Genomic DNA, 24,661 nt, shown 5'->3' on the forward strand with positions numbered 1-24,661 from the left:
ATGTTAAATCTGATTATCTCAATTCAGAAATGGATTAAGATGTAATGAGACCCTATGGAAGGTAGTAGATTTGGGGCCCTCTTGTGGTCTTTTTGGTAATCTGAAGTGGAGAGAAGTTAGAGAAGGTGGCAGGTGGGCCCCATGACACTCACTAGGCCCCAGGCACCTGCCTAGATGATGGATGATCCTGCTCTGCCTTAATTCCAAGTTGCATACAAGCAGCATGAAGTCTGCCACTGCGGACGATAAAGACTGCCTCAGTCAAGAATCTCAGCTGATTCCAGTGTGTGTACAGTGACCGCCCGACATCTGCTATCTTAGTAATCCCTGATGCCAGAGTGAGAAATGAGCGCATTGTTCACCCCACTCACACCGCCACCAGTAAACTGCTCCATTGTGTGCTGCTTGTTCCCCCTCGCTAGCCTAAAGGCTAGTGACAGACCTGTACAGTATCGTCTATGCACTGTCACCCAAGGGAACGAGTCCCGATCCCGGCTGGGCAAAAGCAGTCCCTTGGTGAGTGTATGTGAGGCTTAAAGTGCACCTGTAGGGGGAATAAAAAGTTCCCCTATGGGGTACTCACTTCGGGAAGGGGAAGGCTCTGGATCCTAGAGAGGCATCCCCGTCCTCCTTTCCCGGCTCGTTCCAGCACTGGGACCGAAAAAGCCAATGGTCGATGGCTGAGCTAGCACACTAGCATAAAGCCCAATTGGGTCCACAGTACAGACGTCTGCGCTTGCACAGTAGCATGGACCAGATCGGGCTTGGCTGTTTCCCGTGTTACTGTGCAGGCACATTGCGGCTGAGCTTCGATAGTCCCTACTAGTGAAGAGCTTGATGGAAGAAGAGGCTTCCTCCTTCCAAAAAAAGTGTCTATTTTTTTTCTCCCAAGTAGACTCAAAGGTTTACTTTAAAGCGGATCCGAAATGAAAAACTAACTATAACAAGTAACTTGTCTATATATCTTATCTAAAAGTTTAGATAAGTTACACAGCAAATCTATCTGCAAACAGCTTCAACAGTTTGATTATTTATTCCTGTGATACAATGAGGGCAGCCATGTTTTGTTTGTCACAAGTATATCTCTCATAGCGTGCAGGGAGGCGGGGGAGCGGCAGGAGGCACGGCCAGGGAGATATAGCTGCCCAATGGCAGCTCAGGAAACCCTGCAGGAACGCCACTTGCGGGCATTTTAAACAGGGAATTCCTCTCCCCGTGTTTACCTCCGAGATAGCAACAAATATTGTCGCTAATCTCGGGGGGCTGTAGCACGGCAGTGGGGGGGCAGAGATAGGCAGTTGGGGTACACAGAGCCATGTTATTAGGCAGAGAACATGGCTCTGTGTCCCATCTGCCCCCCGAACATCCACCTCGAGTAGTGTAGCGTAATAATTACACATGACATTTAGGGGCTACAGTATGAAAGAATGGGTATTCTTTCATACTGTAAAAGTAAACACATGCAGGTTTTCTTTATCAATGCAGAGGGCTCCATGGGATCAAAAAAAATTCAGAAGGGGTCTTCCAGGTTAAGAAAGGCTGAATTGAGCTGGCCATACACTATTCAGTTATCACATTATTTTCATCCAATATTGTGATCAATTATTTTACAACCGACTTACAAAAAAAAATTAAAAAAACATTGCGGATCTATCTTAATTGAGTTTAGCCCTTAATATGGATCTTAAACAAAACAATGATAAATGAATAGCGGGTGGCCAGCTTTAGGTGCTACATTCAACACTGAATGAAATCGAAGTCTTATAATGGCTGAATTTTCCCAGCAGATCAACTGGAAATTTCCCTTCGTTTGATAATTTCAAGCATGCCCGATCGGCTTCCAATCAAGAAAGGGAATAATTTTGTGCAGTACTAATCTCGAAATCGATCCTTTTCTCAATCGGAATAATGGACATGCTGGAAATTATCGATCAATCTGATGGGAAAATTGTGTGTACCAAGCCTAATCTTTCCTGGCAGAAGCACTGGGGAGCCACATGTGGGAGCAATACATGCATGCCATTTATATAGCTATGTAGTGCATCAGCTGCAGGATCCATGACATTAGATTAAAAAAAAAATGCAAATCTACCGGTGCAAAGCGATGAACCAAGCAAATAATACATTTTCCCTCTGACGGTGTCTTGGCTAACCCCCCGCCTCCCCCCCCCCCCACTGCCAGACTCCTCACACAGTACAATAAGCTGCTTTTCCCCAATAATGACCTCTTCACCTCGCTCTCCTCTCGCTTCTCCTCCTACTCTGACTGCATGCTGTTACAAAATGCTGCGCCTGATGTAAATGTTTCACTTTGCTTCATGAGAGAACCGGCCCTGACCCTTCGCCGACCGTGTCACGCCGATGGGTGTGGACACGGCAGCAGCCCCAGGATCACCTAATGCCAATCGGCGTAAGGTCCTTGGGGCGTGGTTTCCGGGCGATAGTGCACGGCGATGCGCGCACATCCCCGATCTGGTGGCGGAGCTCCACCTTCAGTCTCACTGAGAGACTGTTAGACGGCGAAACGTCTTTTATTGTTGTACAGCGCTGCAATGTAAGGCAGCGCTGTACGGGGGCTGTCCCCTCCAGAAGCAGGGGAGTGGTCAGCTGTCATAGGCTGAAGCCTATGACAGCTGATCACGCTGATTGGCTGGCGGGGGGGAGGGAGGGGGAGGGGGGGCTAGTATAAAAAAAAATAGCCATATTTATTTAAAAAATAAACAAACATCTGGGAGGCGATCAAGTCGCATCAACAGAAAGATCTGTTGGTGGGGAGAAAAGGAGGGGGGTCACTTGTGTGCTGAATTGGACGACCCTGCAGTGAGGCCTTAAAGCTGCAGTGGCCTATTAACTTTCCTGGCGTTCAATTGTTGCGGCCACGCATCCGCGGAAGGGAAATTTTTGTTTTAAATAGTGTATCTAGCACTAGGCTAGCTACCATGTGCCCCAAGTCCCCCGGCACCGCTCTGATCCCCCCGATCGCCGCCGGCTATATTTACCTAGCCGTGATCCCGCAAGAACCGCAACTTCCCTGAACAGCTTCTGTCGTCGCTATACCGATAATCGGACATCATGTCTGACGTCATGCGCAGTCCAGATCCTCCCCATAGCGACGCCAAGTGCGCGCTACATGATCTAAAACAATTTTTATTAAAAAAAAAACCCACCCGGGGCCATGCGATCACCTGCAGTGGTATGGACGAGCTGAGCTCATCCATACCGCTCAGGTGGTTAAGTGAGAAATGGCCTGGTCTTTGGGGGGGGGGGGGGTTAACACTGCAGAAAACAAAAGCCCCATATGCACAGATCACGCCAACACCGCCGTCCTCCACTGCCTACAGCTCCGGTACCGTGTTCCGTAAATTCCTCCAGTCACGGCCAGTCTGCGCGAGAGGAAGTGCGCTCTTTACGTATCTCTCCAGCGGGTGGAGGAAGCCCCAGGTACGTATAAAACTTTTCATTTTCCCAGTCTCTGGTTTCCTTAAGGCTACTTGCACACCAAGACGTTGCGTTAGGTGCTACGTTAAGGTCGCATAACGTGCACCTAACGCAAGGCCTGGTGCTCTTTGATGTTGACATCAGTGAGCCGCGTTTTTGCAGCTCACTCTGGCGTCCGTGATGCGTACTCTTGGACGCATGCAGCATCACGTGGTCCCGCCGGCCAATCGCCGCACAGAGCGGCCGCACCAGGAAGTAAACACTGCACGTCACAACGTGCAGTGAATATTAATTAGCCATGTGCCCGGCCGCTCTCCGCTCCTCCCCAACATGACTGCGCATGTGCAGACAGTCTAACGCGCCTTAATCCGCTCTAACGCCGTAGCATGCTGCACTTTCTTAAGAACGTGCAGTGTTACATGTAACGCAACGTGTGCTGTGTGAACAGCCCACGTGCTACATTGCTGTGCGTTGGGGGAACGTTACAGGCGCACGTTAGTGCGCCTGTAACGTCCCTGTGTGGAAGCAGCCTTAAAGTGTGGTAAACTAGTTAATTCCTGCAAAACAAACGTTTTAACACTACCAAGGTTAGCCCTTTTCAGTGTAAAACAGGCATTTTAAAAGGATCTGTTTTGTAGGGCAGTGGATTGGGATGCACCCATGGGGCATTATAGTTCCCCTGCCCAGGGATATGTAAGCTCACTGTCAACTTCTTCAGTCAAGGGCCGGGTCAACATACTTCAGACTGCTGGGGGGCCAGAATATACATGAAATGATGTAAAAATATAACATTGAGCCTAGGTATTGTCGACAGCGCCTATTAACATGGGCAGCCCTCAGGTCCCCTATTTACCAGAGCAGATGTTATGCCCCCCAACACAATATGTGCAGATGTTATGCCCCCCAACACAATATGTGCAGATAGTATGCCCCCCAACACAGCATGTGCAGATAGTATGCCCCCCAACACAATATGTGCAGATGTTATGCCCCCCAACACAATATGTGCAGATAGTATGCCCCCCAACACAGCATGTGCAGATAGTATGCCCCCCAACACAGCATGTGCAGATAGTATGCCCCCCAACACAGCATGTGCAGATAGTATGCCCCCCAACACAGCATGTGCAGATAGTATGCCCCCCAACACAGCATGTGCAGATAGTATGCCCCCCAACACAGCATGTGCAGATAGTATGCCCCCCAACACAGCATGTGCAGATAGTATGCCCCCCAACACAACATGTGCAGATAGTATGCCCCCCCCAACACGGCATGTGCAGATAGTATGCCCTCCAACACAGAGCAGATATTGTGACCCTAAGGCCCCGTTCACACTTGCGGTTTTGCTAAAACCGCACCGGATGTCCGGACCGCACCGGAGCCGGATCGGACCTGACCCGTACGGTTCCAGTCCGGATCCGGTCCGGATCCGGTCCGGTTGCATACGGTTTCCGTGCGGTATGAACACGGTTGCGGTCCGGATCCGGATTCTTAAAGAGATAACAACCTGTATAAATACCTGGGGTTCTGGGAGGTCAGCAGAAGCTCTGGGGTCATTGTTGGAGACAGCTGGACGTGTGGAGACCATCCTTGGATACAGAGACAGCAGTTGGGACCATGGATCCAGTCATTTTTTACGCTTATTACCTGGGAATTCTCTCCTTCCTGTTGTTTACCTACTACTATGTGGGGAGAAGGCGTGCTCCTCGCAGGAGATGGTGGGTGCACCCTCTACTAGCCAGGAGGCAGAGGAAGGGAGAGTTCCAGGCCCTCTACCGGGACCTCAGACGACACCCACAGAAGTTCTACAGCTACACTCGGATGTCTATTCCCCTGTAAGTATCTAGGCCTAAATACACCAACCCCCACCATCCCTAAACACCCCACCCTCACCCCCACAACACCTCATCCCTGTATACCTAGCTAAACACACCACCCTGACCCCCACACCCCTGTATACCTAGCTATACACTACACCCCCACCCTCCACAACACTCCCAAACCTCTGTAAACACACCTCCCCCATCCTCCACCCAACACCTTGTCCCACAACATAATTTACAGCTTCTTCCTTTCCATCTCCTGACAGGTTTGATACCCTTTTGGAGATGGTGAAGGATGACCTTAGGAAGAAGGATACCACGTTCAGGAGAGCAGTCACACCACAAGAACAACTACTCATCACACTGAGGTATGTAAAAACAAATTTTTTTATTGCAAAAACAACCACTTTCCAACATGGAAACATTCTTCCAACATGGAAGACAAAAAATAACATATCTATGGTATAGCCCGGTCAGTTTTAAGGAGCACCAACCACCAACTTTGTGCTGGAAGAGTTGCAGGGCATAGCTGCCCAAGTGTCTTTCGGGGACACCAGTCCCTAATATTAAAGTGCTTCAAAAACCTAACCACTGGCACAGGACCCTCTGAGCCATGGATGAAGGACACAGGTCAGTGAAAAGGCTAGGCCTCTCACCGACCAGTGTAGGTGTCCTTCATCCATGGCTCCAAGGGTCTTGTGCAAGTGATTAGGAACAAGAACAAAGTGAGGAGCAAGAGGAACCGATGGCAGAGGAGCAGGACTACAGGTAGTGTCTTTCGGGGACACCAGGCCCTAATTTTTTAGTGCTTCTAAAACCTAACCACTGGCACAGGACCCTCTGAGCCATGGATGAAGGACACAGGTCAGTGAAAAGGCTAGGCCTCTCACCGACCAGTCAAGGTGTCCTTCATCCATGGCTCCAAGGGTCTTGTGCAAGTGATTAGGAACAAGAACAAAGTGAGGAGCAAGAGGAACCGATGGCAGAGGAGCAGGACTACAGGTAGTGTCTTTCGGGGACACCAGGCCCTAAATTTTTAGTGCTTCTAAAACCTAACCACTGGCACAGGACCCTCTGAGCCATGGATGAAGGACACAGGTCAGTGAAAAGGCTAGGCCTCTCACCGACCAGTCAAGGTGTCCTTCATCCATGGCTCCAAGGGTCTTGTGCAAGTGATTAGGAACAAGAACAAAGTGAGGAGCAAGAGGAACCGATGGCAGAGGAGCAGGACTACAGGTAGTGTCTTTCGGGGACACCAGGCCCTAATTTTTTAGTGCTTCTAAAACCTAACCACTGGCACAGGACCCTCTGAGCCATGGATGAAGGACACAGGTCAGTGAAAAGGCTAGGCCTCTCACCGACCATTTAAGGTGTCCTTCACCCATGGCTCCAAGGGTCTTGTGCAAGTGGTTAGGAACAACAAAGTAAGGAACAAGAGGAATCAAAGGCACAGGTGCAGGACTACAGGTGCAGTGCAACAGGCACAAGGTTGTGACCCAGGTAGTGTCTTTCGGGGACACCAGGCCCTAAAATTGAAGTGCTTTAAAAACCTAACCACTGGCACAGGACCCTCTGAGCCATGGATGAAGGACACAGGTCAGTGAAAAGGCTAGGCCTCTCACCGACCAGTGAAGGTGTCCTTCACCCATGGCTCCAAGGGTCTTGTGCAAGTGATTAGGAACAACAAAGTAAGGAACAAGAGGAATCAAAGGCACAGGTGCAGGACTACAGGTGCAGTGCAACAGGCACAAGGTTGTGACCCAGGTAGTGTCTTTCGGGGACACCAGGCCCTAAAGTTCAAGTCCAGCAAAAACAAAAGTTCCCTGACATGGTCATCTGAACACCTCTGAACCTTGGTTGAAGGAGATGGGGCAGGGAAAAGGTTGGGCTAAAAAGCCCTGGGATGGTATCCTTCCTCCGAGGATCGGAGGTATTCAGAGGAGCATGTCCAGGAACAATTTGACTTTTTTTTTCAAATTGTATCGGCACCACTACTAGAAAAGGTGGGAGTTGCTGCCTGGAAATCTGGACTCTCTTGGGTGCTGGTCGTGGATGAGCTGGACCCTGACAGCGGTGGCCCATATTGACTGCCTCTGTAGCCGGTGTACATCTGTGATGATTGCCAGGTGGGCACCGCTGTTGGTTGTGGGGGTCTAAAAATTGGTGGTTGCAATAATGGCGTGTCCATGTGTTGTTTGATCACCTCCAGCAAAGTGGAATGGCACGCCATCATGTTTTGGGAAGGCACCTTTTCCAAATATGGTATTAGAGACATCACAGTGTGAAAACACGGGTGTGCCTGCAATTTCAGTAGTTCCTTGCTTTGTTGATGCATTTGCTGCATCATGTTCTGCAGCTGGCCCACCGACTGATGATGCTGCGCACGCAGTTGGTCGATTTCTCCTCTGTGCATCTCATGCATCATTTTAAGCTCGTCCCTGTAGTGCCCATGTACAGCGTCGAGCTCACATTGCAGTGAAGTGATGTGGGACTTGTACTGCTCCATGATATGGCCCCTGTCCTCATCTTGCAACTGCCGGGTTATGAGAGTTTGGTGGCTCTGAAGAATCCCGAGAAGTCCGGAGACAGCCCCGGACATCTCGGACTCTGTCTCTCTCCTTGTTGGGGGGAGGGTACCTCGACGCCTCACTGGTGGGGTGGTCCTCACTGGTGGTGTGGCAGCATCTTCCCGTCCTCTGGCCTGTGTCGGGGTTGCCCTGCGCGCTGGTTGTGCTGCAGTCTCTCGGTGCTCCTCACTTTGTTCTTGTTCCCCTGGATCTTCCATAGCGGTCGATTGTGGAGGTGCAGCTTCTTCCACACTCGGTCCTGCAACCTCAACATCCAAGCTCTCTTCTACCAAGTCATCATCAAAGGAGAGAGCTGGGATAGCTAAGGACTCCCTCCTCCTACTCCTCTCCTCGGGGCAATAGGTTACATCGGCGACGTCATCATCCACCAAACTCTCCTCACTGCTGAACCGTGCCTCCTGGGTCGGTTCCTCTTGCTCCAAATTGTCTTCAGTCCTGTAGATAAAAACAATATTTATTGGTGTGCCAAACAGCATGTGGCGTCAATTCACAGAGCTAGCAAACACTAGCAAACACTTTATCAACCGTTTCTACCAAACATTTGATAAAGCTTGTGAGAAAAGTTCGCTAGCCATGGGAATTGAGGCCAGTTTATAGCAATACATGGCCGAAGTCATGGTAGTTGTCTGCTAAAATGAGCTCTCAGTTCCTGCCCACAGTAGTGGTACTTACAGTCTAGGTTCCAGGCTTGCATTGATGAAAGACAATTGCTTGGCAAATTGGTAGTCTTTTTGTCGCTTTCCCCCGCCACTGCCACTTCGTTCGGCAAGTTTTTTCTTCCGTAGCCATTTCACGTATGCATCACGTATATTGCGCCACCTTGTCTTGAACCTTTCTCCTGTAACGGCATGAAAAATTGATTTCGATTATTTCTCTTGTAGGTACATCGCAACTGGACAAACATATACATCGCTACATGTCACATTTCGTATTGGGAAGAGCACGGTGGCAGGCATCGTCGTGAGGACTTCGAGGATCCTTTGGACGCGACTGAGGGCCAGATACATGCCTGTGCCGGACACCACGAAATGGGAGGAGATCGCCCAGGGCTTCTGGACCGAGTGCAAGTTTCCTAATTGTGTTGGCGCACTGGATGGGAAACACATCCGGATTCAGAAACCCGTGGGGAGTGGCAGCCATTATTTCAACTATAAAAAATACTTCAGCATTGTTCTAATGGCAGTGGCAGATGCGGACTACAAGTTTGTGTACGTGGACGTGGGGTCGTACGGTAGTTCCAATGACTCTGGAATTTTCCAGCGTACGACCCTTTGCCGGCTGATGGAGGAAGGCAGACTGCGTCTCCCCCGTGACAGACCCTGGCCTGGGACAAGGGCACCGGCCTACCCCTATGTGTTTGTGGAGGACGAGGCCTTCGCCCTGTCCGACCATGTAATGCGTCCGTACCCAGACAGGGGACTTGATGCCAGCCAGCTACACTTCAATGCTCGGTTGAGCCGTGCAAGGAGAATGGTGGAGTGCACATTTGGGATCCTGGTGTCAAAGTGGAGGGTGTTCCACACGCCCATGCTGCTGAAACCGGGCAACGCAGTTGTCGTGGTGAAGGCAGCATGCATCCTCCACAACTTTATGCGGCAGGAGGAAAGAGAGACTCCGGAACCCCCAAATGTGCTTCCACTAATGCCCCTGCGGAGGTATGCAACCAGGCCAAGGGTAGTGTCACTGCGGAACAGGGACCAACTGAGACTTTATTTTACCACGCCACCAGGACGAGGGTGAATGTTTGGTTTTTAATATGTTTTGTTGAAATGTGTTTATTTTGGAGTTTCAAGTTTTTAAGTGATTTTAAATGTCTTAATTTTTTTACAATAAATTGATGTTTAATAATTGGTCATTGTGTATGTTTTATGTGCACAGGTGGGGTACATCGCAGGTGGGTGGGAGACATCACAGGTGGGTGGGATACATCACAGGTGGGGTACAGGTGGGTGGGATACATTACAGGTGGGGTACAGGTGGGTGGGATACATCACAGGTGGGTGGGATACATCACAGGTGGGGTACAGGTGGGTGGGATACATCACAGGTGGGTGGGATACATCACAGGTGGGGTACAGGTGGGTGGGATACATCACAGGTGGGTGGGATACATCGCAGGTGGGTGGGATACATCGCAGGTGGGTGGGATACATCGCAGGTGGGTGGGATACATCGCAGGTGGGTGGGATACATCGCAGGTGGGTGGGATACATCGCAGGTGGGTGGGATACATCGCAGGTGGGTGGGATACATCGCAGGTGGGTGGGATACATCGCAGGTGGGTGGGATACATCGCAGGTGGGTGGGATACATCACAGGTGGGTGGGATACATCACAGGTGGGGTACAGGTGGGTGGGATACATCACAGGTGGGGTACAGGTGGGTGGGATACATCACAGGTGGGTGGGATACATCACAGGTGGGGTACAGGTGGGTGGGATACATCACAGGTGGGTGGGATACATCACAGGTGGGTGGGATACATCACAGGTGGGTGGGATACATCACAGGTGGGGTACAGGTGGGTGGGATACATCACAGGTGGGTGGGATACATCACAGGTGGGGTACAGGTGGGTGGGATACATCACAGGTGGGTGGGATACATCACAGGTGGGGTACAGGTGGGTGGGGAACAGGTGGGTGGGCCACGGGTGGGTGGGCAACACGTGGGTGACACAAATCCATAGCAAAAGTGGAATACATCACAAGCTAACCACAAGCCCCCCCAAAAACTTCTAGTCAACATACCCTCTGTGCCTTGCTGTCTCTTGCTCAAGTGCTCAAAGTCCTCCACATACAGCTTGGCAATTTTTTTCCACAGGCCTCTGCATTTTTTGATGTTGCTGTGGTCCGCATCCCCCTTGTCCCACAGGGCTGGTACCTGCTGCACCTGTAGGATGAGGTCTTCTGATGTGTAGGGCCTCACCCCCTCGTTATCAGACATATCGTCAGACATGTTGCTGCCAAAGAGCTCCAGCATGAAGTCACTGCTGCTCCACTCTGTGAACGCTGGTGCCATGTGGTCCCCATCCAAAATGGCCACCATACCATAGAGTCAGCATAGGAAGTGTGGTATAACATCCGGTTTTTATAGCCAGTGTGTTGTGCGCTCTCCGGTTCTCATTGGTTTCCATTGGCCGGATGCAACATTCCGGCTCCGGTCCGGATACGTCAGCCGGACCAAAAAATAGCGCATGTTTGAACGGACGCCGGAGTCCGGATCCGGTCCGGCTCCGGACGAAACGGACGCATGTGAACGGTCGCATAGACTTTCATTGCTATGCCGTGCGTCCGTTTCGTCCGGTCCGCATGCGGTCCGGCTCCGGCACGGCGATTCCGGATAGCAACCGCTAATGTGAACCGGGCCTAACATAGCAAGTCATAGGTGAGCCATAATGTCACCCAATGGCCTGACAATCAGCACATTCTGGCTTCCATGTGGATGGGTAGTGCCAGCGCTGCTATTCTATAAGCAGGCCACCAATATTTAAGGATGCAGCAGACCGCATCTATAAGTAATACATTTTGTGTGGGGAAAGCCTGTAAAAAGCCTCAGGGGTCTAAAAGCTCACAAAAAAAATAAATGTACTTTTACACCCTAAAATCCAGAAAGAATTATACTGCCAGGGAGGTTAAAAGAAGCTACTGTATATTCTGGCATATAAGACTACTTTTTAACCCATTAAAATCTTCTGAAAAGTCAGGGGTCGTCTTATACGCTGGGTGTCATTGACAGTGCAGTTTCTAGGCTAAAATGCACCCAGGGCGAGGGTGTAAAAATTGCGCCCCCCCCCCTAGGTTAGATAGGTAGGTGCCTCTCAGTATAGGTTCGATTAGGTAGGTGCCCCCTAGTATAGGCTAGATTAGACAGGTGCCCCCCAGAATAGGTTAGATTAGGTAGCTGCCCCCCAGTATAGGTTAGATAAGGTAGCTGCCCCCCCCAGTATAGGTTAGGTAGGTGCCCCCCAGTATAGGTTAGATAGGTAGCTGCCCCCCAGTATAGGTTAGATTAGGTAGCTGCCCCCCAGTGTAGGTTAGATAGGTAGCTGCCCCCCCCCCCCAGTGTTGGTTATATTAGGTAGCTGCCCCCCAGTGTAGGTTAGATAGGTAGCTGCCCCCCAGTGTAGGTTAGATAGGTAGCTGCCCCCCAGCGTAGGTTAGATTAGGTAGGTGCCCCCCAGTGTAGGTTAGATAGGTAGCTGCCCCCCAGCGTAGGTTAGATTAGGTAGCTGCCCCCAGTATAGGTTAGATAGGTAGCTGCCCCCCAGCGTAGGTTAGATTAGGTAGCTGCCCCCAGTATAGGTTAGATAGGTAGCTGCCCCCCAGTGTAGGTTAGATTAGGTAGGTGCCCCCCAGTGTAGGTTAGATAGGTAGGTGCCCCCCAGCGTAGGTTAGATTAGCAGCTGCTCCCCAGCGTAGGTTAGATTAGGTAGGTGCCCCCAGAATAGGTTAGATAGGTAGATGCCCCCAATAATGGAGGGGGGAGCCGCGGGGAGGGCAGCCCGACCTCTCCCTCCCTCTCCTCTCCCGGGCGCCCTCCGTGCTCTCCCCTCAGATGCAGAGTCCGTGAGCAGCAGGGAAGCGCTGTTTACAACTCACCGGCTGCCTGGCTCCAAGCGCTGCTCTCTCGCCGCTGGTCTACTCTCTCTGTATACATACTGATACACGCTGCTTCCGGCTACAGGAAGCAGCGTGTATCAGTACGTATACAGAGAGAGAGAGGAGACCAGCGGCGAGAGAGCAGCGCTTGGAGCCAGGCAGCCGGTGAGTTGTAAACAGCGCTTCCCTGCTGCTCACGGACTCTGCATCTGAGGGGGGAGCACGGAGGGCGCCCGGGAGAGGAGAGGGAGGGAGAGGTCGGGCTGCCCTCCCCGCGGCTCCGGCTCCCCCCTCCATTATAGCGCCCCCTCCCAACAGCGCCCCGGGCGGCGGCACGCTCCGCACGGGGCAAGAAACGGGGCTGGTCATTGATGCCAGGTGTTCAGCCCTATCCTGTTGCCGACTCTCAGATCTCACTGCTGAGGACTGTAGTGAAACGGCGCAGGTGCACATGTGCGAGATCTAAGAGGCAGAGAAGCAGGTAAATAGGATACAAGGGTGGGCCAGAAGGGTAAATGATGCATATTTTCTGGGCACAGCACAATCTATTCTTCCATACCGCTCAGATAAACAGGTAGACAAGGAGAGCTGATCAATCCAACCAGTTATTCACCTATATACTGTTATATACTGGGGACCACATACAGTACAGCTCAGTATCTGTTCATACGTAGCACCAGTATATGATTTTTAATTTTTTTTATTTATTTGGTGAACGTTGTAAGAGAGGTAGTCTTATATGGCCAGTGTATCCCAAACGCAATATTTTAACTGGGAAAGTTGGGGGGGGGGGTCATCTTATACGCTTAGTCGTCTTATACACCGGAATATACGGTACATCAAATTACAATTGTGGCCATTTAAAGGGACACAGAGCTGAAAAAACAAAAAGATTTAATACATACATTGGGTTTCCTCCAGCCCCATCTGCCTGGATCGCTGCTGGAGAGATAGGCAAACTGCGCACTTCTCTTATGTTAGACTGGCTCTGACTGACGGAAGTGCAGGGACCCAGTACCGGAGCTGCAGAGAGAGGACGGTGGCATGGGAGCGATCCAGGCAGATGGGCTGGAGGAAGCCCTAGGTAGGTATGTATAATTTTTTTTTTTTTTTTTTTAATTTGTCAGCTCTAGTACACTTTAAATGCCATAGTAAGTTAAAGAAAATGTTTTAGAAACAAATCACCATGTACTGCTACTAAATAAGGAGTACTTGAGATACTTTTTACCATACCAGGGGGTACTTGATGAGCAGTTTCAAAAAGGGAACATACCAATAAAATGTAAAATGTTGAGAAACACTGCCCAATAACATGTTAATGAAGCAAAATACAAATATCAATTTAATATATTTTGAAGCATGTAATCATTAACTCCCCCTATGCCTCAACTGCAGTGAGCATTCCATGTGCTAGATCATTAGCTCAATCGTTTCATGTATGGCCACCATCACATAAGACTTCCTCAGCCACCATTTACTGCTTCCTGGACTTGACTTGTTTCTGAAACACAAGATGGAGGACAGCTAACGAGCTCCAACACACTCTGCTTATTCTATAGGCGATACGACCAAAACTACCCCAAAATATAAACATCCCGCACAGCACAAGCCTTTCTAGCCATCTTAGAGCGTAGTAGCGTACACTTCGCCACACACAGTGCTTCCTCCCATATGAATGCCATGATGCTGCTAACGTTTCCAGGACCTGCACTTCATTTTCCCACATGAGCTTGAATTTCACCGCACCCAGCCCTTCGCCCGCCATTCACTAAGCTTGCCTGAGCTAAAATAGGGCGCGAAAGCGTCGAAAAAAACAAAGCCGTGACGCCTAAGTAGAGCGAAAGCAACTTCTGCTCTCTGACTGGCAACTCTGGCAACCAATGGCAATTAACTGCGCTCGTACTCCCAGCCAATAGCCGCCCTGTGGCTAGCGCCGCCTCCCAAGACTGTGATTGACACTCTATAGAGCTAACGGGAGCATGGGCGGGCCCCTCCGGGTCCAATAGGACGTCAGGAGGGGCGTCACCGTTTCAGAGGGATTGCCTGTGCCGTGTAATGGAGTCTCAGTCGGTGAGCGGCCATTGAAGGAGAAGGGAGCTCTGTGGAGAAGGATTGTACTTGGCCGTGAGGCGATCGTGTAGGTGTCTGCGACGCGTTATCCCCCTCCTCCGGTCTCTCTGTGGCCTGCGAGCCCGCCCGGCTGGTGTGAAGTTTCGTGCGTGACCCCTCGGAAGGTTGGCCCGGGAAAATGGAGATGAAGAAGCGCATCGCCTTGGAGTTGAGGAACAGATCTCCGGCGGAGGTGAGACCACCTGCTGTTCCCCTCACCTTCCCCACGTGTGTGTGGCGGGCAGAGGGACCCCCATGGCTGCTCGCAGCTCTCCGTTAGGCAGCGGAGTTCTCTTGCTGCCAGCAAGACTCGCAAAGTTTCCATGTGGAGGTGATGGAGGGAGGAGAGAGCGGGCAGCCCCACCTCATGGCTGCTGGGGCCACACACTGCTAACTAGGGGGCCTTATGGTGCCCACTGATGATGATACACTCTTACCAAATCTAGGCAGCAAATGGGTAAACACTGTGGCCAGACTTTGCATGGACCATTTACATAGTCCCTTCTACGACATCAAAATGGTTAGATTGTACAAAAAAGATTGTATCATCAGCGAGTGAACAAGTGATGACTCCTGGAGGGGTGATACTGTGCAATATCCAGGTTGTGGGGTAGGGGAACTTATTTCTTGGCAAGAACGGAAATAAAACAGACTCCATATTATCTTTGTTTATATATAAAACAAGGGTGGTGGGCTTTTTCTTTTGAAACTCCCTTGATTGCAGATAGGCAAGTTCAAACTCTTCTTAACAGTAAATACCAGGCTTCTGTGTGTGAGAATATTCTGTACTTGCAGTAGTCTTCCCATATTTTCCCCAAGTTTCAGATCTGTAAAGGAGGCCACTAATGATCCAATCTCGATTGTACAATCTTACCAAATCTATGAAGTAGAAGGGTAAACTGAGTGAATATATGTATGAGGGCTCATACTTTAGTCAGAGTTTTTGCGTAGACAATTTCTTACATCTTCTGTATGTGGGCTAGCTGACCGACATCGACAGGAGTCAAATCAATAATTTCCAACTAGTCAGATCTGATTTCTGATCGATTTTCCAAACACTCATCTAAAAAATTGTTCAGAAGAAAGATTGGACCTGTTGGAAATTATCGATTTGACACAAAAACTTGGAAAATTGCTTGGTGTTTATCAGTCATTACAATGACTTGGTAAGATCAGACAACTAAGATTGAACCATTAGTGGCGCCTTAAGTCTTTTAAGTAGTGGCTTCCAACGGGTGCACCTTGGCCAACATTAAATTCCTTTAATTTAGCCTGAGGTGAGGGTTATTTTTCAAGAAAAGTGTATATAATTGTGGAATATCTCAACGAGGTAGCCAATTGGAGTGCTTATTTGCTGAAATGTGAATGGCTGCTCAGGACAGCTGCTTCACTTTTGCTTCAGTTTGCACCTGTCATGATAAATCTGCCCCAATGCTTTTGAGACGCAAGAGTGGCTGTGGATACGTTAGCATGGTTAATGTGGTTAGATATGTATTGCTTGTAAGCACGTGTTTTTGTAATGGGTCATTTGCCCACGTCTCTGCACATAGCTGTAATGTATGTTTCATTCAATTGACCATTCAAGTTGTACTTGATCGTGTAGTTTAGCTCAGTGTTTCTCAACTTTATTAGAGGTACCTCCTATATGAAATGAGTTTTCTGAATACCTTCTATATTTGTTAGTAACAGCACCTCAAGTATCCCTTGACATTCATTTGTTAGTACTCCATATTTGTGTACAACTAAAATCACTGATTTGGTCTTGGTTTAAAATTTGGGGGTGTTTTTAGCCGCAAGTATCACTGTCATAGACTGATTATGACTAGTTCACGTGACCCCTAAAAGTAGTTTGACAGCGCAGGTGGGTTAGAAAGTCAGAGCCAGTGAGTGGAGAGAACAGTGCCCTTGGCCAACGCTCAGCTGAATCAATTCGATCTATGGCCAAGCAAGGTTGGGGGGCTGCTGTGCAGACACTGGATTAGCAGAGGCGGCTGTAATCAGCCACCTCATCTGCGTTTCCAGTGTGTACAGGACTTAAGTCAAGCTTGAGCACTAAAGGAGTACTTTGAGGTGTTGTACCTGGGCCCTTATAAGGGAGTACTATGGGTAGAGAAGCACACTGAAATTTGTATTGAATAGGAGAGGAGCACTGTAATGGGAGAGCCTGGGATACTGCAGTGCTGTGGGGCACCAGAAAGCCATACCATCAGTTCATCTATGGAAGCCTTTATAACATTACTGAGACAAGATAAGGGCAGTTACCTTGTACTGGAGGAGTTTAGGAACCTCTGAAATTGTTGCTTTTCTCGTGCTTAAATCTAAACTAGTTACAATCTGTGCTGAGGACCTCTCGCTGTAAATATACTTAAAATGAACCAGAGACAAAGCACCCTCATATATTTTTCCATATGTATCAGTGGAAACATTAGAGACAACACCTACCCTGCTCTTTCATCCTTCACTGCTTAGCTTGCTTGTTATCAGCCCTGATAAAATCCCTGACTGAGCATTCAGTCTGGCTTTGCTCAGGAATCATTAAAGCCGAGTCATTATAGCAGAGTCAGAAGGGGGCAGGCTTGGGCCTGAAAAGACATCAGAGAAGGCACTCTACTATGATTCCTGAGCAAAGCAGGATTTTATCAGGGCTGAGCAGTGAAGGATGAAACAGAGCAGGGTAGGTGTTTTCTCTAATGTTCCCACTGATATATGGTAAAATACATGAGGGTGCTTCGTCTCTGGGTCACTTTAAAGTAAACCTGAGAAATTACCAGAGGCTTCCTCCAGCCCCCTGTAGTCTGTTACCTCCGTCCCATCGGCCCAGTCCCATCCATTCTCTTGCATTGGGTTTGTGATCCAGCCTGGTTGCGTGTCACTTAATTTGCGAGGTCATCCCCCTATGGCTGGGAGCCGCTGGCTTCGTTGGGGGACTTACCTGGGCTGGAAGCGCGAGGTGTCCAGAAGGACAGCAAAAGGATAACTGGGCTGGAAGAAGGCCCAGCTAAGTAAATCCTTTAGTTGACCTGACAGGAAATGGGTGAACATCAAGAATAGCAAAGAAAACTAGTGAGTTACTAATACTTGAACTGACATGATAAACATGGGTACATATACTGTAGTTGAAGTCCCACTAAGGACTTTTGATAGAGGTCCCTTTTTTATTTCAGCATTTAATAACCATAACGTTTATCTGTAAGTAAGGCAATCAAGCGACAATTAAACACTTAAAAGGCAGTCCTGGCTCTCCTGAAGAGTAAACACAATGAAACACTCATTTGGCTCAGGAAACACTGACACAATGGAGCTGTGAGTTTAAACAGCTATTTCTTATTGTAATGCAGCTGAGTGAAGCAGATTTAACATCACACTGACATGACTGCTGCTTAATATTCAGTCTTAAGGGGCCCATATACCTATTGTTTTTCCCGCCGATATACAGCAGATTCGATTACTGTGATCAAATCTGCTGTGAAATCGTTGCGCAAACGCTGACAGAACGATCGATTTCCATCCGAATTCAATTGTTCCCGTCGAGCCGTACGTGCGGAAGATTTTGCTCGATCGCCGCCGGGTCGGGGGTGCGTCAATAGCGACGTTCGAATGACCGACGCTAGAGGCAATACATTACCTGCTCCACTGGCGCGAGTCCCCTGGTCTCCGCTGTCTTCTCCGCTGGGCTCCAGGTTTTGGCTGGCTTTACTTCCTGTCCCGGCAGGAAGTTTAAACTGTTGAGCACACTCTACTGTTTAAACTTCCCCCGGCAGGAAGTTCAGTGAAGCAGGAGCCAAGTGCGGAGAAGACAGCGGAGACCGGGGGACTCACGCCGGCCGGATCAGGTAATGTATGGGGGGGGGGGGGGGGGGTGGCAGCTTCACAGATGGTGAATCGATTTCATGCTGAAATCGATTCACAATCTGTTTGCAGTAAAGGCGGCCATACGATCCCTCTCTGATCACATTCGATCAGAGAGGGATCTGTTGGTCGATCTGATGGCAAATCGACCAGTGTATGGCCACCTTTAGAAATGTGGCCAATGGGACTGCAGGAAAGTTAGTTACCATCAGTACTACACACATGGTTATCTAAGACTTATTTTCAGTTCAGGTTTGCTTTGACTTCCTTTTCTCAGGAACTTGTCCTGAAACAGGTTCCAAGGATTTTTTTCCGACTGTAAAAACCTGAAAAGATGCACCTAATTCCTTTACATCAGAGGTGCCCATTGCGTAGATTGCAAAGGACTTCCAGGTAGATCCAACCCCTCCTGCCTGTGAGATGTGCATGTGCTGCAGTTGTGGCTTGCATCTGTAGGTAGATTCTACCTGGTAGATCATTTTCAATTCATAATTTTTGTAAGTAGCTTGCAAGCTAAAAAGTGGGCACCTCTGCTTTGTATACTATCCAAAACTAAAATACTTAGTTTTAGTACAGTATTTTAGTTTGTCCAGCCCCTGCATAGAAGTATCGTTGGGCATGAAACATCACTTTTATTGTGATCCCTTGCGCCCTTTTAATTTTTGTAATGGGATATAATTTATAATGTAAAGTAAACATGAGCTGAATGGGACAAAAGGATTTTTACTTAGGCCCGGTTCACATATGCGTTGGGGCAATGGGAAACTGAATGTTTCTTCACACTAGTGAAGAAACGGACCAATCCATGGGGGATGAAGGCATGGGCTGACGTGATTCTGAACGACAAGAGGGTGCAGCAGCCAGGCGGGTGGGCTAGGGAGGCTTAATCTTGTGCAACAGCCGGCGGTCGAGGCTTCGTCTTCTGCGTCATGTGACTAGCATGGCTGTGGAGTCGTTTTCATAAACTGAGTCGGATGATTTTTGTACAAAATCCACAGCCCTGTTAAGTATTAGACTAAGAAGTCAGTCGGGGCCATTTTGGGTACCTGGAGTCGGAGTTGTAGTCGGAGTCGTGGTTTTAGAAACTGAGGAGTTGGAGTCGGACAATTTTTGTACCGACTCCACAGCCCTGGTGACTAAACATGACACGCTGTGTAATCACAGCGGAAGAAGAGGAAGCCTCTAACACTGTCTGCTGCACAAGATTAAGTATGTATTTACTGAGTGAAAACTAATCAGATCAATCATTGATCAGATCAGTTTTCACTATGTGAACGGGCCACGGACTGAGCCATCCGGTGAATCGGACACCGGATCCGCTCACTGGATCAGTTTTGGCCAAAACCGCAGATGTGAACCGGGCCTTAGGGCTTTTTCCAGCCCTCTGACTACTGGCTCCCTTCTAAAAGGAACCCAAGGTGTGAGATCTATGGAAGCTGCCATATTTATTTCCTTTTAAACAATGCCGGTTGCCTGGAATTCCTGCCCATCTTTCTGGTCTGGAGAGTCTAAATAGCAACCCTGAAACAAGCATGCAGCTAATCTTGTCAGATTTGTCATAGACATCTGCTATGCATGCTTGTTTAGGATCTATGGCTTAAAGTATTAGAGGCAGAGGGTCAGCAGGACAGCCAGGCAATGTGCATTATTTAAAAGGTAATAATCATGTCAGCCTCCATATCCCTCTCACCTAGGATTCCCTTTAATGTCCCGATCCAATCCGTTGTGAAGTCTGTGATCCAGCTGGTTTGTGGGATACTGCACTCTTGTTTCCCGGGAGCATTCTGTGCAAGCTTAGTAGTTGGTCTTAAAGTGGATCCGAGGTGAACTTTTACACATTGCATAATTGTGTTCCTTTCCTATAGTTTATAGGGCATTCCTCAAGCCAAATACTTTTTTGTTTTTGTTTTAATACTCTAATTCCCTATAAACTAAAAAAGCCACACCCACAGGTTTTCAGAGAGCCTTGGCAGTAGCAAGGGCTCATGGGAGCTCAGTCTGGGCAGGAGGAGGGGGAGGTATTACTAGCTATTGATTTCAGAGGCAGAGGGGAGGAGGAGAGGGGATTAGGCTGATGGCTCAAGATACAGATAAGCCTGCCTCTGTGTAATGCAGGGCTGTGGAGTCGGTCCAAAAATCCACCGACTCCGAATCCTCAGTTTAGGATTCCTCCGACTCCAGGACTCAGACTCCTCTAATTTGCATATTACAATTTTGTTGATTAAAAGTATGTAACATGAAATTCGTCTCAACTGCCAATGCTTAGGAATTTTACAAGACAACTGAAGTGAGGATATGTAGACTACTATATTCCCTTTAGACTAAAACTAGTCCTTGGTAAGAGTACTTGTAAAAGGTACAACCGGAACAAAGAACATCTATCAAGTGTGGGTGCATGTAAGAATGTGAGGAGATTGTAAACAGACAACACCTCTGTGTTCAATGTGCACAGCGTTCTCAGTGGATTCCCTGCAGCTCTGTGAGGAGTGCATATGTAGAGTATAGTACTACTGTGTAACAAAGTAAACCTGAGACAGATGAAATTAAAGTTTTATACATACCTGGGGCTTCCTCCAGCCGCCTTCAGGATAATCAGTCCCTCGTTGTCCTCCTCCACCACCTGGATCTTCTGCTATGAGTCCAGGTACTTGAGCCAGTCAAGCGTAGTGCGCATGCACACTCTGCCGCCAGGAGCATACTACACCTGTGCAGCACTATTGTGCAGGTGCAGAATGTTCCTGGCTGTGGGAGCGGCATGCAGCCGGACAGCGCTGACTGGCTGAATTACCAGGACTCATAGCAGAAGATCCGGGTGGTGGAGGACAGCGAGGGACTGATTAGCCTGAAGGGGGCTGGAGGAAGCCCCAGGTATGTATAAAACTTTACTTTTCATCCATCTCAGTTACCCTTTAATTTGTAATCACCAAACCAAATTTTAATAACATATCAAATTATTTTATTTCATCAGCAAAGGTAGTGCATACATTTGCATAAATCAGCATCAATGCAGAATTATTTCCATCTCGTTGACCATCTCTATTAGTGACATAGCTACACATCAGGCTTTATTCTTACAGCATAGATATTTAGTATATATAAGAGTTTCTTGTGTACACATCATATATACAGTTACAATCAGATATGTATATCTGACCTTAAAAATACGGGGACTGCTTTATTGAAGCAGCACAAGTAACTAATTTTGATTGGTTTATTTCATTTTTGTGGACTAAGCACAGCTATTACTGTATATATACATTATTTTTAATGACTATTATCTGAGAAATAGAACATTTTATCATATTTTCTATTTTAATTAGTTACAAATTCATTAGGAGTCGGTGCATTTTTTCCCGACTCCAGGCACCCAAAATTGCCCGACTCCACAGCCCTGGTGTAATGTTTACAAACAACATGGCCGCTGTCATTGTATCACAGGAATAAATAATCATATTCTGTTAAAACTGTTTGCAGCTAGATTTGCTGTGTAAACCATCTAAACTTTAGAAAAGATATATAGACAAGTTACTTGTTATAGATAGTTTTTCATCTCGGATCCGCTTAAACAAACTGCATACTCGCAGTGCTCTTGACTGTGGAAGGGAGATCAGGAGGGGGGCATGTCCGGGACAGCACGTGCACAGTAGTCAGTGACTGAGCAAAGTTGCAGACTTAATGGGGCTGGCATAGTGGATCAGCCTGGGAGAACATCAAGGGAACTGACCAGACATTAGGGGACTGCAAGAAACCCAGGTAAAAGAAAATAAAAATTTAAAGTTGTGTTGGACAAACCATAGGTTATAACATGGTGACACACATATCTTTGTCACCTGATACAATTGGGTGTGATAGCTTCAGGTAACATACTGTCCTGCCTGCAATCTGACTGTCTTGCATGCCTTGGGTTAGTGAAGCGGTGTGTGCTGCCTATGAAGAGGGGAGGAAATGCTAGAAGTGATCTGCTGCAGGCAATTAGAAAAAGCAAACATACGTAACATTAGTTTGACAGATTTTTATTTCTTTATTTTGTATTTTTTTACCCAATAAATGTTAAGCACAGAAGAGTCCTGTGCAAGCATCAATCATTACATGTGACAAGTCTGATAGTCCTGTGACTCCTACTATACAGCTAATGACTTGCCTTCCTGCAGCTGATCATCGGCATAACTCTAATAAGCTAAACAGTCATGTTTAAGAACATCTGTAGTGAGAGGGATATGGAGGCTGCCATATTTATTTATTTTTAAAGTGGAACACTTGCGCTGTATTTAGAGACTTTAGCCTGTCTAAAAAATCCCTCATCTGTGACTAAGCACAAGTTGTAATTTGATCCCTTAGCTGAGTCAGTGACTGCCACAGCAGAGAGCTTATTTGTCAACAGGCTGTCTGCTTCCATGAAAGAAGAAATTAAACAAATTGCAGGATTTGTATCAGCTGTAACTAAAATGTTTTTCTTTAAAGGTTATCATGCTTTTGCTTCTCTTTTAGAGCGGAGATGAAGTTCTAAGTTCAGGTCCGCTTTAAATACCAGTTGCCTGGCTGTCCTGCTTATTCTCTGCCTCTAATGACTGGCATACACGGCACGTTTTATGCGCTGGATCAAGCCAGCGGTTAGATGCCGGCGCATCCCCGCTCGTCCGCGCGGATTGATTCGCGCTCATCCCTGCCTGCGCTTCCTTATCACCGCTCGATTCCCTGACATTGTCCGCCGGCGGGAATCGAGCGGGCGCGGGTCAAACGGTATGATCGGGCCAGCTGAATATTATCAGATGGCCGGATCAGCTGGTCGATACACGGTACAGAAACGTACTGTTTATCCCCAGCATTAAACTTTTAGCCATAGACCCTGGACAAGCATGCAGCAGATCAGGTGTTTCTGACATTATTGTGAGATCTGACCAGATTAGCTGCATGCTTGTTTCCGGTGTGATTCAGGCACTACTGCAGCCAAATAGGCCAGCAGGTCTACAGGACCTTTAGTGTTTAGTACAGACTGGTCTGTTGGACTTCATCAAGAAAGATCTAATAATGAACCATTGATGTGTAGCTTATACACATGTCAAATATACCATACTGACCTTTTGGGGTAAACAAAATGTGTGTTCTCCTTGCTGGAATCTGTTGGCAATAGTAACCTAAATTAGTTTATATCAGTTTATTCAGTCTATATTCTCTAATAAAACCCCTTTGTCTCTGCGTCCCATGTCAGTTTGTGTGTGCGTGCTACTGTGCATGTGCCGCAGGGACAGCCATTGGACAGGAGCAGGACAGGCGGCAGGGCGTGCAGCAGGGCGTGCCCGCATGAGCGGTGACTTGCGACGGTCACGGGGGGGGGGGGGGGGGGGGTTAGGCGGGGTTTATACAGACCTAGAACCAGTTTTTAAATGTGCTTAGGTCTACTAGTACAGATATAATGTTCACCTCTGCCTAGTTACAGTTACAGTGGTGGTCTCCTATGGGCTTTCTGACATGGTAAAGCATTGAACACACTTGATTTTTTTTCCAAAACTCCTGCACCAGCGTATAAAATATCTCATATGGATGTGAAATATGCAAATGGGGAAGGAGACCGTATACTAGCTGGGGATTCTGAGCAGAAAGTTCCTTTTAACATGCATTCAGACATTACACAAAATATGTAACGGAAACCTGTAATGTTGTTTAATGTAGTGGTTGATTTTATCATAGAAGTGAATGGGAACAATCAGAAAATTGATTGCAAAATTGATTGGTCAGTAAATCTGCAGAGAAACCGCATCGTGTATTCCTAACATAATACTGCTACACGGAACTGGGAAAATTGGCCAATCCATATTGATGTGTTTATGCACCCTTTAAAGGCTCTAGTAAAAACTGAAGCTGTAGGGGGCAATAATCAAATACCGTACCTCCCGTTCACCTCCGTCCCCCACCTCCCTTCTCTGGGCATTCCCGTTCTCCTGGACGAATTCAAACCCGGACAAACTGTGCCACGCATGCACAGTATGTCTGGACAGGAGCATGCGCCATCCCACAGTGTCTCCATTCAGCGCTCACGCCGGGATGCAGGGGCGAGCATGCTCCGGTCCTGTGACGTCACCACGCAGCCACAGGGGAGCAAAACTGATATACTGCGCATGCGTGACGCAGTTTGTCCGGGTTTGAAGTCGCCCAGGAGAACGGGACTGACCAGAGAAGGGAGGCAGGAGACTAAGGTGAACGGGAGGTATGGTATTTGATTATTGCCCCCTACAGCTTCAGATTTTTTTT

The 24,661-nt window shown here is 48.2% G+C and overlaps 1 protein-coding gene across 1 annotated transcript in view; it reads left to right on the plus strand.

The window, feature by feature from the left end:
• The first annotated feature begins 14,473 nt into the window (after positions 1-14,473).
• ANP32E (acidic nuclear phosphoprotein 32 family member E) overlaps positions 14,474-24,661 on the plus strand; it is a 30,763-nt gene continuing 20,575 nt past the window's right edge. The window contains exon 1 of the mRNA XM_068253227.1: positions 14,474-14,756. Within this exon, the coding sequence (XP_068109328.1) occupies positions 14,703-14,756 (54 nt within the window). The 5' untranslated portion in view covers positions 14,474-14,702. The remainder of the gene's footprint in view (positions 14,757-24,661) is intronic.

This window comes from Hyperolius riggenbachi, chromosome 9 (genome assembly GCF_040937935.1).
Source record: "Hyperolius riggenbachi isolate aHypRig1 chromosome 9, aHypRig1.pri, whole genome shotgun sequence".
Classification (NCBI taxonomy): Eukaryota; Metazoa; Chordata; class Amphibia; order Anura; family Hyperoliidae; genus Hyperolius; species Hyperolius riggenbachi.